This window comes from Leucoraja erinacea, chromosome 14, assembly GCF_028641065.1.
Source record: "Leucoraja erinacea ecotype New England chromosome 14, Leri_hhj_1, whole genome shotgun sequence".
NCBI classification, from domain to species: domain Eukaryota; kingdom Metazoa; phylum Chordata; class Chondrichthyes; order Rajiformes; family Rajidae; genus Leucoraja; species Leucoraja erinaceus.
In genome coordinates, this window is record NC_073390.1 from 32,200,651 (window position 1) to 32,218,055 (window position 17,405).

At 44.4% G+C, this 17,405-nt stretch overlaps 1 protein-coding gene across 3 annotated transcripts in view; it reads left to right on the top strand.

The window, feature by feature from the left end:
• The first annotated feature begins 1,771 nt into the window (after window positions 1–1,771).
• Window positions 1,772–17,405, top strand: part of ilkap (integrin-linked kinase-associated serine/threonine phosphatase) — a 56,488-nt gene continuing 40,854 nt past the window's right edge. The window contains exons 1-6 of one of the 3 annotated variants that reach the window (XM_055646085.1): window positions 1,774–1,953; window positions 4,070–4,132; window positions 5,815–5,937; window positions 9,678–9,795; window positions 13,332–13,438; window positions 14,184–14,277. In XM_055646085.1, coding sequence (XP_055502060.1) covers window positions 1,923–1,953; window positions 4,070–4,132; window positions 5,815–5,937; window positions 9,678–9,795; window positions 13,332–13,438; window positions 14,184–14,277 — 536 coding nt within the window. In that variant the 5' untranslated portion in view covers window positions 1,774–1,922. Of the gene's footprint in view, window positions 1,954–4,069; window positions 4,133–5,814; window positions 5,938–9,677; window positions 9,796–13,331; window positions 13,439–14,183; window positions 14,278–17,405 lie in introns of all 3 variants that reach the window. The other 2 variants (XM_055646086.1, XM_055646087.1) reach the window with 2 other exon arrangements.

The following is a 17,405-nucleotide window of genomic DNA, read 5'->3' on the forward strand; positions in this document are numbered from 1 at the left end:
AACGAGGGGCATACTGGGCTAACTATAATATGAATCGGATCATACTAAGCAGCTTTAAAGTATGCGTATAGAGGGGTTGCACGTAAGGTCATCGGGTCAAAGGGCGTGACACACAGAGCAGCTCAATCGGTCTGGAGGACATGGCAGCTTCCGGCATACACTGTTAATACACGAAACGTGTACTTTCTTACCTATTAGAAACTGCTGAAATGGCAAATTTTTGCACTGTAAATAATTGTGGAGGGTGACTGAGCGTTCTGAACGAAATGCTCTAGTATCTCTGCCCTGAACACGAGTCCAAGGTGTTAGCGGCCGAAGGAGTGCATTCCTCTGGACAGCCCCCACTTTCCCCCTGGGGTCAGCACTGTCCGTCCACGGCCGCCCTCCTCCCCATCGCCCCCTGTTGGCCACACTGTCATGGGCTGTGGGTCGACAGCGCCCACACACGGGGCCGGGTGGAGCAGGGCCACGGTCCCAGGCAGCGAACACACGGGGACAAAAACCCGGCAACGTCCCCGTCAGCTGCAGCAGAGTTGGGGACAGTACACCCCACCCACCCCCCGATCCCCCACCCCCACCCCACCCCCACCCCACCCCCCCACCCCCCCCCCCCCCCCCCCCCAACCCCCCCCCTGACCCCCCCCAACCAGCCCCCACCACCCCCCCCCCCGACCACCTCCCAACCACTCCCCCTGGTCCACCTGGCAACGTCCCCGTCAGCTGCAGCAGAGTTGGGGACAGTCTGGTCCCTCCGCTCACCGAGGCACTGACCGCACTGCACTGGCACCCTGACCTCCTCCTCCCCCCCTCCCTCTCCTACCCCTACCGTGGGGATAGACAGCCCAGGGTCCGTGAGTGTGGAACCAGTCAGCGTGGAGTCCAGATGCTGGGACAGAAGACGGGCCCGCTACACTGGAAGCCATGGTAAGTGCTTACCTGTAGTTCACCGCGTGTACTCCAGTTGGCGTTGCGTGGTAACAGTACGGGTCACGGGTCATGACCTCAACTGCTGTGCAACCTCCCTATAGAGATCATAGGCAAAACACAAAGCGCGAGACAAATACAGCGGTTCAGCCAGCATCTGGGAAAGGAATGGACAGGACATTCGTGTCAGGACCTTCCTGCAGTCTGAGAATGGTTTCCAAACCGAAACATCACCTGTCCATCCTCTCCACAGATGCTGCCTGATCCGCTGATTCCTCCAGCACTGTGTTTTCCTCAAGATTCCAGCACCGACAGTTCCATGTGTCTACACAAATCATACCCCGTACATGTGAGTCATGCACTGCATCACACATATTCAGAAGTTCATATGTTCTAGAAGCAGAATTAGACAATTCGGCCCATCAAATCTACTTTGCCATTCAAACATGGCTGATCTATCTTTCCCTCTCAACCCCATCACCTGCCTTCACCCCAGAACCCCTGACATCACATATTAACGATTCAAATTATTGTACTTGGTTGAGGTTGTTATTGAACTTGTATCTACCATCCATTCAGATAATACAATTTAATTATAATTATAACAATTCACTTTGTGATTTTTGGTGCATTTCAACATCTTGGTTTATTTGGCATATTACAAATTCGTTAAGCAAGTCCGCAGCTCCATTAAATTTTTCGTAATTTAAATTTCCCTGTAGTTCACTCTCTTCAATCCCAATGCGTGCAATCAGTTCTTCAAGCTTTGTGAGCTGGAATTAGCTGGAGAGAGAGTGTGTGTGTGTTTATATGTGCGCAGATGAGAGAGGTGTCGGGCTATAGGACCCAGTGGAGCCTTGCAGCCTGTCCAGTGGAGACGCTGGCTGGGCGCTAGGACCCGGTGGCGGATCCTGGCGGTGCCACGGGCCTGTAGGCCGCTGCTGTACCGAGGGACCGGGAGTTGACGGAAGGGAAGTGTTTTTAATCGCAGACACGAGATGGATTTGTTTGAAGACCTGCCGGATCCCGGTGAGGAGAGGCGGGAGTGTGGCGGCGTGGAGCTGGAGGCGGGTTTGACTCGGCTCCGGTGTGGAAGCCGCTGCAGACCTCGGCCTCTCCCAGCGCCAGCGCCGGGGCTGGAGGGGAGAGAGCTGACTCCCTCCTCATTCCCACCCCTGCAAGGGTCTGGGGCCCAAACCTTGCTGCCAGCCCAGGATCCAAGAGCCGGGGTGCAAAGAAACTGATCTTCCCTCTTCCCGCACCGCAGAGAAAACTAAATCCAACACCTCACCCCATGCCCAGGGTGCAAACAGCCAGACCCTTTGTCCTCAAGAGTATACAGATCTATCCATAAACAAAGGTTGACTAACACAATCATAATCTGGAAAGACAATCAGTCTGAGACAAAACTAGCCCAAACTATAGAAATACATCTGATAACGAGGTGAACCTGGGTCATATGGAGAGCGAGCCTGGGAATTAATAGACGGTAGATGCATTAAATGGTTATTTTTCATCAATCTTCACTGAAGATAAAAGGAGTGACAACCGAGAAATTGCTGGGTCGGAAATTGGAAGGGACAAGGAAATTCGCACAATGATGCTCACCAGCGCAATGGTACTGAGCACATTGTTGGAACTGTTGGAACTAGAGACCCAAATAGAAGTGGCCAGAGTGCTAGTTAATGCATTGATTTTAATGTTTCAAATGTTTCCAGTTGGCTGGAAGGTTCCATTAGATTGAGAACTAGCAAGTGTAAGTATTTTTAATCAAAAAGGAGGGAGACAGAAAACAGTACATTAATGTTTGCTCAACATCAGCAAAGGGAAAGTGTTAGAAGCTGTCATCAAGGCCTTGGGGCACTTAAGAAAAGAAGTCTCTGATGAGCATTTGAATCATCTAGGCATAGAAGTCTATGGGTCTAGTGCTTGAAGATGGTAAAAATAGAGATGAGTGCCAACTAGTCGACATGGTTGGGCTGAATAGTCTGTTTCCATAATGTATGGTTCTATAACTCCTTAACATGGTATAGTGAGGGAGATAATGTTTGATCAAATTATTGGAGTTCCTTGGAGAAGTAAAAAGCCCTAAGGAAAGAGGGGAGTGATAGATGTACCCGTATTTCCTGAAGGCATTGGATAATGTGCCATATTAAAGATATTACATAGAAACATAGAAAGTAGGTGTCATTTGACCTTTCGAGCCAGCACCGCCATTCAACATGATCCTGGCTGATCATCCAGAATCAGTACCCTGTTCCTGCTTTTTCCCCATATCCTTTGATTCTGTTAACCCCAAGAGCTATATCTAACTCTCTCTTGAATAAATCCAGTTAATTGGCCTCCACTGCCATCTGTGGCAGAGAATTCCACAGATTCACAACCCTTTGGGTGAAAAGGTTTTTCCTCAATCAGTCCTAAATGGCCTACCCCTTATTCTTAAACTGTGACCCCCTGGTTCTGGACTCCCCCAACATGGGGAACATTTTTCCTGCATCCAGCCTGTCCAATCCCTTAAGAATTGTATATGTTTCTATAAGATATCCTCTCATCCTTCTAAGTTCCAGTGAATACAAGCCCAGTCGAACCATTCTTTCATCATAAGTCAGTCCCGCCATCCCGGGAATTAACCTGGTGAACCTACGCTGCACTCCCTCAATAGTTCTTCCTCAATTAAGGAGGCCAAAACTGCACATAATACGCCAGGTGCGGTCTCACCGGGCCCTGTTCAACTGAGGTAGGATCTCCTTGCTCCTATACTCAAATCCTCTCGCTATGAAAAATGAGGGCACCTTGTAAAGGATGTAGCATGGATGGGATTAGAAGACTAGCTGTCGAACAGGAAACGGAGGGTAGACATAATCGGCTTCTTTCAGAGTGATAAATTTCAATGAGCGGTGTGCGCAGGGTACCAGGAGCCCAACTCCCTTGAGTGACGAACTTGAGCCTGAACCCCTACAATGTGGTTATTATTATATGTTAAATACAAACTTCTTCTTGATCATCTTTCTCAAAAGCAGCTGGAAGGCTTGGAGCAGAGTATTCCTCATTGACCAGGCAAAAAAATCGCAGGTGATGTAGGTGAAAAGAACAGAAGGGGGCAGCAAAGACTGACAGTTATGAATGTTCTCTTTTAATCAATTAGGAGTTGTCGCTCAGAAATCAAAACCGTTGCTTTTTGATGATCTTCCAAGGAACCCTGACGTAGGTAAACACACAGCTGAACTATCAAATTTTTTGTTGCTAGTTTTGATCTGTTTTATGTTAGTATATGTCAGAATCTGCACTTAATCAGAGCTTTTTGTTGAGCTTTTTAACTGTTACTGCCTTAATAGCATCAATTTGTAGCTACTCAGCACCCTCATCTCCCCCATCTTGGTCCAAATTTGGCAATTTTATTATAAAAGGCCTTGCTTTCTGGTATTGCAAGGTTTGGAAATGCAGTTAATCAAAATGGGTTGATACAACTTAACATCTTTGATAAGAGGGGATTGAGTTGCTGGGGAGCTGCATTCACATGCACGCAGTACTGGTGAGTACATCAGATCCCCTTCCCTCATCGATACAAACAAATCAGCCAGATTTTATTAACAATGCAATAGCTTAATTGTTATTTTTTTATGTCATTCGAATTTCCATGACAGGAGTTGAACTTACTTTATTAGTCCAGGCTGCTGGATCACTCAGCAACTTGCCAACAATACCATCATATGTGACAAGGAACACATGAATGGACCTATGCATGGTTCTTGCCTTCATTTACATGACATTATAATATATCAACCTACTTATAAATAACAATATAGCTGGATGAGTGTTTAAATGAACTGCAGACCTCTGAATCTGGGTTTAAATTACCCTCATCTCATTTTCATGACAAGTTTGAGAAGTTGTTTTAAGTGCAATTTCGTGCTTGACAGTTTGCTGTCAGCGCACAGCTGATTGATCATGTTATTTTGTCTTCTGTTAGAGAGTTACCATGTGATTCCATATCATATATTCTGCATTTCCTTTATAAAAGAAAATGTCTCCCCTCTCCAGGTTGCCCCAGGAGGGAATTAGTTGCAATATAATTGTGGTGGCATGATATGCTGTTGCTTCTGGGTCTGATTGTATAAGAGCAGCTTGGAGTGTATTGCTTTAATGTAATTGGCGATGTTTCGGATCGAGACCCTTCTTTAGACTGATGTCAGTCAGAATAAGGGTCTTTACCCGAAACATCGCCTACTCCTTTTCTCCATACGGTTTTGGCTGTCCTAGGGTATTTTTGAGTTTCTCCAGCTTGATTAGTTTTTTGTTCTACAGGAGATTTAGACGGTTTTTCCTTACGAACTCATACACTGAATGAAACTGATAAGCTGGGTTGCAGGTAGACATAAAATGCTGGAGACACTCAGCGGGTGAGGCAGCATCTATGGAGAAAAGGAGTAGGCGATGTTTCGGGTCGAGACCCTTCTTCAGACTGATGTCAGTCAGAAGAAGGGTCTTTACCCGAAACATCGCCTACTCCTTTTCTCCATAGATGCTGCCTCACCCATTGAGTTTCTCCAGCATTTTTTGTCTACTTTAGATTTTTCCAGCATCTGCAGTTCCTTCGTAAATAACTGGGTTACAGGGCCAACTTTCCCCCTGGGAAAAGCAGTAGAATCCTGTCTTGAATGGTTTGTATTTCCCTGGGATTCGTAGCATATGATGGGGTGTCCAAGGAAATGTATGTTAATGGTATTTTGATAAGCACACCAGCCAACAAGATAACACAAGAGAACAGGTTAGAAAATAAAGGGAAACAAACAGGAAAAATGTAGTATGAATAAAAGCAGTTAATGATCCAATAGCTTAATTATTCCATGCTTGCATTTTAATTGCTGTCTTGTTCCTTACACGTGTCAGCATCTTCTGTTCCTGACCTATTTGGAGAGCTTCCAGAAACACAGAATGACCTGAAAGCAGAGAAACGCAAGTGGCTGAATCAGAATGGGTCTAAGGACCACAAGGAGAAGAAGCCATGTAAAGGTAACGTAACCAAATGGACAAAGTGAAAGAAAATAATACATTTGCAAAATGTGCATGGGAATGTTGAACAATTAGTGGGAAGGTTAGAACGATATGAATGGGAAGCAAATGGTTTTTTTTTAAAGTGGCATCTTTTTTTAGCAGTAAAGTGAGGTACTTACAGTGCCCTCCATAATGTTTGGGACAAAGACCCATTATTTATTTATTTGTCTCTGTACTCCACAATTTGAGATTTGTAAAAGAAAAAAAATCACATGTGGTTAAAGTGCACATTGTCAAATGTTATTAAAGGGTATTTTTATACATTTTGGTTTCACCATGTAGAAATTACAGCTGTGTTTATACATAGTCCCCCTCATTTCAGGGCACCATAATGTTTGGGACACAGGGCTTCACAGGTGTTTGTAATTGCCCAGGTGTGTTTAATTGCCTCCTTAATGCAGGTATAAGAGAGCTCTCAGCGCCTAGTCTTTCCGCCAGTCTTTCCATCAGCTTTGGAAACTTTTTAACATCAGCCATGATCACATTGAATGGTGGTGCTGGCTTGTAGGGCCAAATGGCCTACTCCTGCACCTATTGTCTATTGCTGTTTATCAACATGAGGACCAAAATTGTGCCAACGAAAGTCAAAGAAGCCATGATGGGACTGAGAAACAAGAATAAAACTGTTCGAGAAATCAGCCAAACCTTAGGCTTACCAAAATCATCTGTTTGGAACATCATTAAGAAGAAAGAGAACACTGGTGAGCTTATTAATCGCAAAGGGACTGGCAGGCCATTGAAGACCTCCACAGCTAATGACAGAAGAATTCTCTGTTTAATAAAGAAAAATCCACAAACACCTATCCGACAGATCAGAAATACTCTTCAGGAGTCAGGTGTGGATTTGTCAATGACCACTGTCCGCAGAAGATTTCATGAACAGAAATACAGAGGCTACACTGCAAGATGCAAACCACTGGCTAGCCGCAAAAATAGGATGGCCAGGTTACAGTTTGCCAAGAAGTACTTAAAAGAGTAATCACAGTCCTGGGAAAAAAGGTATTGTGGACAATTGAGACGAAGATTAACTTATATCAGAATGACGGCAAGAGAAAAGCATGGAGGAGAGAAGGAACTGCCCAAGATCCAAAGCATACCAACTAATCTGTGAAGCACGGTGGTCGGGTGATATGTCCTGGTCATGTATGACTGCTGAAGGTTCTGGCTCGCTTATCTTCAATGATGATACAACTGCTGATGGTGTAAATATGCTCTTCTAAGCTTCCCCAAGTCTAGTTCAGTTAATAAAGCACTGAGCCAAGCACTGGAACAACTAAACTTTATTTTTTAGATTGAACAGCAAATTCCCCTATATGATACCTAACCACCGCAGGTTCGAACCTTGTATCTGCCTGGCCAAGCCCTTCAGCCTCGTGCGAGCAGAAACACTCCAAAAGATCATGCAGTCCCAAGCGCTCTTCCAGAGGATCGACAAAGGACCGCGTGGGGGCTGCCTTTTATAGATCCCCAAACCTTGAGGGACCGAACTACATAGGGGTGGTCTCTTTACAATCCAATCAAACATATTAATTACAACAATACATTATTGACAGTTACCCAGACCAATAACAGAATCCCCCCACCCCCCCCATACATTGTTTCGGGAGAAGCTTCCAGAGGAAGCTAACTTAACTTGAATAATGCAACATTTACCCTGGAATTCAAACAAATCCTGCCAGGGCTCAACACTTTGGCCAATCAACAAACAGCAGGTAACTGTCTGTCAACATTATTTACAATATATACAATGCTTTTTGCAGTAATCCAATCATCTTCATGCATTTTACACTTCTGTAGAGATCTTCTGCAGAAATCTCATTCATTCTGTCAATTAAAGAGATACTCATTCATTTCTTATCTGCAACACTGATCTGGGCCCTAGACTTACTGGCATCATCAACAGCTTGTCTTATATCTGCAGAAACACAGACTTGACCAAAATGGCCTAACAATCCACGAAGCCTTTACTAGATTTTCATGCTATTACTGCTTTGTTTTAGCTAAGATTTACAATGGCAGTAGCGTAATGAATTCTGAAGTGAATAGACATTTCACATCTGCCCAAGTTCAAACAAAAACTTCAAAACTCATTGGCTGGTGGTTCATTCCACAGTAAGACAATGATCCCAAACATACTGCTACAAAGGAGTTTTTCAAAGCTAAAAAATGGTAAATTCTTGAATGGCCAAGTCGATCTGAACCCAATTGAGCATGCCTTTTTTATGCTGAAGAGAAAACCGAAGGCGACTTGCCCCCAAAACAAGCATAGGCTGCAATACAGGCCAGGCAGAGCATCACCAGAGAAGACATCCAGCAACTGGTGATGTTCATGAATCACAGACTTCAAGCAGTCATTGAATACAAAGGATATGCAACAAAATACTAAACATGAATTCTTTCATTTACATAACATTGCTGCGTCCCAAACATTATGGTGCCCTGAAATGGGGAGACTATGTATTTTCTACATGATGAAACCAAAATGTATAAAAATGGCCTCTATTCAAATCTGTCAATGTGCACTTTCAACACATATAATTTTTTTTCTATAACAAATCTCAAATTGTGGAATATAGAGGCAAATACATAAATGATGGGTCTTTGTCCCAAACACTATGGAGGGCACTGTATAGGGCATGACTCTTCTGGTTATGATGGCAACGAGGAAATTTGGCAGCTTGAAATAAAGATGTGATTTGCTGTCTTTAATAATGACTGTGTACTAGAAGAGAGCGTGAAGAAATGGTCGGAGATAACCTTGGAAAATAATTGCTTCATGTAATCCCAGTCAGTGATTATTGATATTTGTCTGTGAGATGTCCACTGCCAAACTTGATCCTGCTTCTCCACAAGGTTACTTTCCCATACTTTCTCATAAGAAGTAATCTTACAGCAATGAGGTTGGAATCCCTAGCTGTTTGTCTCCTGATTTTAGAAAACTGATTTGAAAAAAACAGAATACAAAAAAATAGCTGCTCCCTGTAACTAAACAACTCTGATTTTTCTCCATTTAGACTATCTTTGATAGGTAACCTCTAAAAGAAGTTTTAGCGTAAGATAACCTACAACTACAAGTTACTTACTAGTTACTACATGGATGATAGGGTCCAGCCTCCAACCATAGATTCTATCTGTGCCTTTCTCTTCCTGAATGCTAATTAATTTGTTGGGAGAATGATCCAACCCTGATGATTTTACATATCTAGATGGCACATCTATCCATCACCTAATCATGAGTTCATTGTGAGATGTGTACAACCTACTGTCACCCAATACAGCAACTAGGTACAATGTTCCATCTTGGATCAGGTGATGGTGTTCTCTTACAGGAAGGCAGTGAATTCAAACTCAAATCCCACGTTGAACAATAAATTGTTTTGATTGCAGGCTCTGTGGCCTCTACTGCGTTGCGTGTGAATGGGAGTTGTATCAGAAATATGTTCATGAGATTGAAATATGACAAATTGTCATAATAACCCTCGTTGCTTCACACACCAAATGAATATTATCCCATAATCCTCAACACTTTCAGATGAGGAGGAATGTGAAAGAAAACTAAGGGGGGGGGGGGGGGGGGGGGGGGGGGGGGGGGGGGTGGGGTGGGGAGACTTGTTTCATTTGGAGAGAATATCTTGTGAAGTTATGATAAGTAGATGACAGCTTTGTGGTATTTTTCTGAAAGTCTTTGATTTCTTCAGGCTTTGTGACCTTAAAAGGTTATGCTGCAGAGAGAAAAGGAGAACGAGAAGAAATGCAGGATGCACACATTATAATCGACAATTTCACAGCAAGTTTTGAACAGTTACCTTCAGAAGTGTAAGTATTAAAACTTCATGAGAATTATGTATTTGATGACACGGCTAGCATTTAGTTAATGGGCCAATTAGAAGAACCGTAGCATTATACTCGCTCTGTCTAGATGGGAGGAAGGTGTGCAGGGGAAGCTGAAGAACTGTTGCTGGTCTCTGCCGCACACTCTGCTTTGAGTTATGGGAACAGCATCTCCTATCTCCTCTGCCTTGGTTTGAGGAATCACTTGACAGCTACCCCCCCCCCCCCCCCCCCCCCCCCCCCCCCCCCACATACATTGCCCTCCATAATGTTTGGGACAAAAACCTGTCATTTATTTATTCGCCTCAATACTCCACAATTTGAGATTTGTAATAGAAAGAAATCACATGTGGTTAAAGTGCACTTTGTCAGATTTCTGTAAAGGCCATTTTTATACATTTTGGTTTCACCATGTAGAAATTACAGCAGTGTTTATATATAGCCACCTATATCTGGTGATTTGGGGGCTCTGAGAACAGCGAGAGCCAACCTCACCCGTGAAATAAGGAAAGCAAAGCGTGCCCACGGACAGAAAATCCAGGGTTTCTTCCAGGATGATACCAACACCAGGAACATGTGGGAAGGCATCCGGGCCACAACAAACTACAAGGCCCCTCAGATGTCTTGTAAGGATGACACAGACTTTCTCAATTAACTCAATAATCATTTCGGCGGGTTTGAGGCACTGAACACCACTACAGTGAGGAAATTAGAGCCACAACCAGGAGAACAGACACTGTCTTTTGAAACTGCTGAAGTCCGCAGAATCCTGGAGGGCATTGACCAGCGAAAGGCAGCCGGACCGGATAACATACCGGGGCGTCTGCTTAGGGGATGTGCCGACCAGCTGGCCCTGGTTCTGACAGACATTCTTAACACCACCCTGAACCAGGCCATTGTTCCATCATGTTTCAAGACAGCCACCATCATACCAGTTCCCAAAAAGTCCACAATAACCTGCCTGAATGATTACCGCCCCGTAGCACTCACACCAATAATAATGAAGTGCTTTGAGAGGCTTATTAAGCAGCACATGGTCTCTAAACTCCCCTCCAGTTTTGACCCGTTCCAGTTTGCTTATCGCCCGAACCGCTCCACAGAGGATGCTATCTCCTCTGCAGTCCACCTGAGCCTACAACACCTGGAGGAGAAGAACACCCACGTGTGGATGCTGTTTGTTGACTTCAGCTCAGCATTCAATACGATAATCCCCCAGCATCTGGTGAGCAAACTGGCACCCCTAGGATTCAATACCACACTATGCAACTGGATCCTGGATTTCCTTTCTGAAAGACCCCAGTCTGTGCGGGTGGGGAAGAACACCTCCTCGGTCATCACACTGAGCACCGGCTCCCCTCAGGGCTGTGTCCTGAGTCCGCTGCTCTTCACATTGATGACACATGACTGTGTCGCCAGGTCCACTACTAACCATATCATCAAATACGCGGATGACACAACAGTAGTGGGCCTCATCCGCAACAATGACGACCAGGCATACAGAGAGGAGGTGGAGCAGCTGGTGAGCTGGTGCAGCAGGAACAACCTTCTCCTAAATGTGGACAAAACCAAGGAGATTGTCGTCGACTTCAGAAAGAAAAATCAGCCCAGTCACACTCCGCTGTGCATCAACAACTTAGCAGTGGAGCAGGTGAAAAGCATCAAGTTCCTGGGAGTGCATATAACGGATACCTTAACTTGGACTACAAACATCACATCTCTGGTAAAACGGGCACAGCAGCGGTTGTACTTCCTCCGCAGGATGAGAAGATCACACCTCCACCCTCCCATCCTCACCACATTCTACAGAAGCACCATTGAATCAGTCATGACCAGCTGCATCTCTATGTGGTGCAGCGGCTGTACAGCTGCGGACTGGAAGTGCCTTCAGAGAGTGGTGAGGACAGCGGAAAAAATCATTGGGACTTCTCTTCCTTCCATCATGGACATTGGTTACAAACGCTGTCTGACAAGAGCTAAGGGCATTACCAGAGCCCCCACACACCCACAATATGGACTGTTTACACTGCTGAACTCTGGGAGGAGGTACCGCAGCATGAAGAGCGGGACAACCAGGTTCTGCAACAGCTTCATCCCCCAGGCCATAAGACTATTGAACTCACAATCAAACCGATGCTAGAACTTTCTTATACATTGCCACTTTTAAAAACTTTCCTATATATCTATTTTACAGAACTATGCACATGAAGCACTTTTTATGGGCACACTAAGCACTTTTACTGATCGCCTGATATAAATGTTATATTCTGCTGCTACTTTGAAGAGTCAATGCAACGAAATTTCGTTCAATGTGCACTGTGTCTATGTGTATACCTGAATGACAATTAAAGTTATATTATTATTATTATTATTATTATTATTATTATTTTTGCAGCTAACCAGTAGTTTGCATCTTGCAGTGTAGCCTCTTTGTTTTGTGTTCATGAAGTCTTCTGCGGACAGTGGTCATTGACAAATCCACACCTGACTCCTGAAGAGGGTTTTTGATCTGTCGGACAGGTGTTTGTAGATTTTTCTTTTTTATATCAGCTGTGGAGGTCTTCCTTGGCCTGCCAGTCCCTTTGCGATTAGTAATCTCACCATTGCTCACTTTCTTCTTAATGATGTTCCAAACAGTTGATTTTGTTAATCCTGTTTGGCTGATGTCTCTAACAGTTTTATTCTTGTTTCTCAGTCTCATATTGGCTTCTTCGACTTACATTGGCACATCTTTGGTCCTCATGTTGATAAACAGCAATAAAATGTTCCAAAGGTGATGGAAAGACTGGAGGAAAGAGGAGATTCTAAGAGCTCTCTTATACCCGCATGATGGAGGCAATTAAACACGCCTGAGCAATTACAAACACCTGTGAAACCATGTGCCCCAAACATTATGGTGCCCTGAAATGGGGGGGGGGGGGGGGGGGGGGGGGGGGGGGGACTATGTATAAGCACAGCTGTAATTTCTACATGGTGAAACCAAAATGTATAAAAATACTCTTTAATACAATCTGACAATATGCACTTTAACAACATGCGATTTTTTCTATTACAAATCTTAAATTGTGAAGTACAGAGCGCATTTAAATGAATGATGGGTCTTTGTCCCAAACATTATTGAGGGTACTGTACATTCCTAATGTGCCGGGCTGCAGAGTGTTCAGTGATATAACTGAACACAAGAAAACAGGAGCAGTGGTAGGCCACTTGACTCTTTTAGTCTGCCTTGCTATTTGATATAATTATGACAGATCTGTCCCAGGCCTCAACTCTTCTTCTGTTTCAGCTAAACACAACCTTCAATTTCCTAATTTCAAAAACAGATCTATCCCCGTTTCAAATGCCTTTATTGATCCTGCCTCTGCAACCCACCTGGGCATAAGAGTTCCAGAGATCCATCGCCCTCTGTGAGAAGGAATACCTATGCGTAGCTTTAATGACCACCCTTGTAGGTGATGTGGATAACACATTTGCCCATTCTCGTGAGTTTATCTGCAGTTTTTCCTTCTTGGTCTCTGGTTTAGATCTCGATTGTCATACTTTGCTGTTTTCGATGGCCATGGTGGCGCACGAGCTTCCAAGTATGCAGCGCAGAATCTTCACCTCAATCTCACCAGGAACTTTCCCACAGGTAACAATACAGCCATAAGAAGCTGAAAGTCCAGTCCTTAATTTGAAATCCACAGCATTTCCAAGTTCAGTAAGTGAACTGATATCTAGTCGCTTATAGAACTGGTTATGTGGTTCACCTTTGGAGATTTTGATCACGGGGGAATGGGATTTATTCCTGAAGATACTCTGCCCCTAGAGGGGTTTTGTTATTTATTTTATTGGAATGTTTGGTAACTGACTTCCCCTCGCCCCACCCCCCCCCCAAACTCAACTTCTAATAGAATATTAGAACCTGTTGTTATTATTTTGAGGAGCTAGTTCATTGAATCTCTGTGACAAATCACTTTCCATTTACTTTCAAAACAGAATGAGTTGTGGAAATTGAAATGCTGTGTTCTTCAATCAAAGATGAAACAGATTACTTCAAAGATGATTCTCATCAGATTAAAAACAAATTGTATTTTTCTTTATCTTGGGTTGTGTTTCACAAGGGCTTCATGTGTGCCTTTCCAGGACTTCAACATTGGCATCAGTCCACTATAAGTCTCTAGGTTATGTGTCCACCACGGCTTCCTGCTTCCTTGCATATTTTCAAAGGGAAATCCCAGTGAACTGATTTGGACCTGAAAACCCCATGGGGTTGCACATTTTCTCTAGTCCTGTTCTTGATTTCTTGATATCCTTGCACTGGATTGGAACCCCCAAAGTTCAAGTGAGCCAATTTTGTGCAAGCTGACCAGTTTTATTTTCATTGTTCTCTGCAGGAGACGTGAGTAATACAGAAAAGTCCATAAAGAAGTGCCTTCTGATGACCTTCAAGCAGACAGATGAAGGCTTTCTCAAACAAGCATCAAGCCAGTGAGTAGTAACGAGAGGTGTGACTGATACTCTTTTCTCCACCCACTCTAAAGCTAGATGTATCATCTCCCTTCCTTAGCTCTGCAAGCCATCTTAAAATGCTTTATGCATGTATACTCCTGGCCATGTTTCATATGCTCAAGATGATATTTACCCACAGAGAATAAGCCACACTTTTAACATTTTTCTGTGGAGGCAACTAAATTCCTCTAGTTTAATAGGGAGCTTTCATTTCTTTTCTGGATTACAAGAAAAGTTTCATCTGTATTATCCTCTTCCTATCCCTTGCATTCATAAAAATAAACTAGGAATGGACCCATTTGTGGGCAATAGCAAATATTTGAATTTGAGTGATTGGCGATGGTAATAATTATAGTTAGATTCTCTTGGGTGGAGGCAAAAGATGTCAAGCCAACAATTGTCTAATGTTTGTTCGTGCTGTTTATATCTATCTACTAGACGAAGTGGGGCGCGTTGGGTCCCAGCATCACACGGGAGGCCTGGTCACCCAACACAATATTCCACCTCCCCACCAATTCCAATATTGCTGGCCAGTGGGGGGGTGGGGGGAGGGGGCTTTAAGTTGCGCCAGTATGGGTGTTGTGGGCCAAAGGGACTGGTTTCCAGAGGGCTAGTATAGACATTGTGGGCCAAATGGATTCTTGGGCAGGCAGCTCAGTCACGGAGGCCTGGCAGTACAGTCACTCAGACCTGGCAGGCTGGCAGCTGAGAAACTGCCAGAAATTATGCCCAAACAGGTGACAGACTGTGAGAGAGAAGGGGGAGAGGGTGGACTGAATGGATTATTGGGCTGGCAGTTCAGTCACTTACGGCTGTGGGCTGGCAGTTCACTTACTCACGGCTGGTGGGCTGGCAGTGCAGTCACTCACGGCTGGTGGGCTGGCAGTTCAATCACTTACAGCTGGTGGGCTGGCAGTTCACTTACTCACGGCTGGTGGGCTGACAGTGCAGTCACTCACGGCTGGTGGGCTGTCAGTTCAGTCACTGACAGCTGGTGGGCTGGCAGTCAACTTACTCACGGCTGGTGGGCTGGCAGTGCAGTCACTCACGGCTGGTAGACTGACAGTTCACTCAGTCACCCCTCCTCCCTTCACCCCCCCCCCCCCCCCCCACCACCACTCTGCTCCTTGTCATTCCCCTCCCCCTAGTCATTCAGTCCATCTCCCTACAACCTCCCCCTATGCACTCTTAGTGACTCTCCCGCAGAACATCCATTCCTGCCTATTAGGTTCCCATTGTGATGAAAAACATGCAGGCATGAAAAGTGGAAAAAGGATTTATTAAAGTTTAAAATGTGAATCACTCTTAAAATATAAGAACAATTTAAATGTTAAAGATGAGAAATATTAAGTTATTTCTTGTTGTGTCTCTTGTTGCTGCTCACTGCGTCTTAAGTCTGCTGTTGATAACAAAAAGTGACAATTTAAATATAGAGAGATTGAGCGGTCAAATTTTAACAAAGAAAATCTGAGAATTAATCTGCGAAGTCATCATTCAACGAAGCATGCTTTTAATGACAACATTCTTGGTCGATGTTCCATCCTTCAGGAAAACTTTGACATTTCCCTTCATCTTTCCTCGGCTAAGAGACATATATGGCTGGCAGTTCACGATCATGGGGAACAAGGATATGGCGGACCAATTGAATAACTACTTTGGTTCCGTCTTCACTAAGGAAGACATAAATAATCTGCCGGAAATAGCAGGGGACCGCGGGTCAAAGGAGTTGGAGGAATTGAGTGAAATTCAGGTTAGCTGGGAAGTGGTGTTGGGTAAATTGAATGGATTAAAGGCCGATAAATCCCCAGGGCCAGATAGGCTGCATCCCAGAGTACTTAAGGAAGTAGCTCCAGAATTAGTGGATGCATTAGTAATAATCTTTCAAAACTCTTTAGATTCTGGAGTAGTTCCTGAGGATTGGTGGGTAGCAAACGTAACCCCACTTTTTAAGAAGGGAGGGAAAGAGAAAACGGGGAATTACAGACCAGTTAGTCTAACATCGGTAGTGGGGAAACTGCTAGAGTCAGTTATTAAAGATGTGATAGCAGCACATTTGGCAAAGTGGTGAAATCATTGGACAAAGTCAGCATGGATTTACAAAAGGTAAATCATGTCTGACGAATCTTATAGAATTTTTCGAGGATGTAACTAGTAGCGTGGATAGGGGAGAACCAGTGGATGTGGTGTATCTGGACTTCCAGAAGGCTTTCGACAAGGTCCCACATAAGAGATTAGTATACACACTTAAAGCACATGGCATTGGCGGTTCAGTATTGATGTGGATAGAGAACTGGCTGGCAAACAGGAAGCAAAGAGTAGGAGTAAACGGGTCCTTTTCACAATGGCAGGCAGTGATTAGTGGGGTACCGCAAGGCTCAGTGCTGGGACCCAGCTATTTACAATATATATTAATGATCTGGATGAGGGAATTGAAGGCAATATCTCCAAGTTTGCGGATGACACTAAGCTGGGGGGCATTGTTAGCTGTGAGGAGGATGCTAGGAGACTGCAAGGTGACTTGGATAGGCTGGGTGAGTGGGCAAATGTTTGGCAGATGCAGTATAATGTGGATAAATGTGAGGTTATCCATTTTGGTGGCAAAAACAGGAAAGCAGACTTTTATCTAAATGGTGGCCGACTAGGAAAAGGGCAGATGCAGCGAGACCTGGGTGTCATGGTACACCAGTCATTGAAAGTAGGCATGCAGGTGCAGCAGGCAGTGAAGAAAGCGAATGGTATGTTAGCTTTCATAGCAAAAGGATTTGAGTATAGGAGCAGGGAGGTTCTACTGCAGTTGTACAAGGTCTTGGTGAGACCACACGTGGAGTATTGCGTACAGTTTTGGTCTCCAAATCTGGGGAAGGACATTATTGCCATAGAGGGAGTGCAGAGAAGGTTCACCAGACTGATTCCTGGGATGTCAGGACTGTCTTATGAAGAAAGACTGGATAGACTTGGTTTATACTCTCTAGAATTTAGGAGATTGAGAGGGGATCTTATAGAAACTTACAAAATTCTTAAGGGGTTGGACGGGCTAGATGCAGGAAGATTGCTCCCGATGTTGGGGAAGTCCAGGATAAGGGGTCACAGCTTAAGGATAAGGGGGA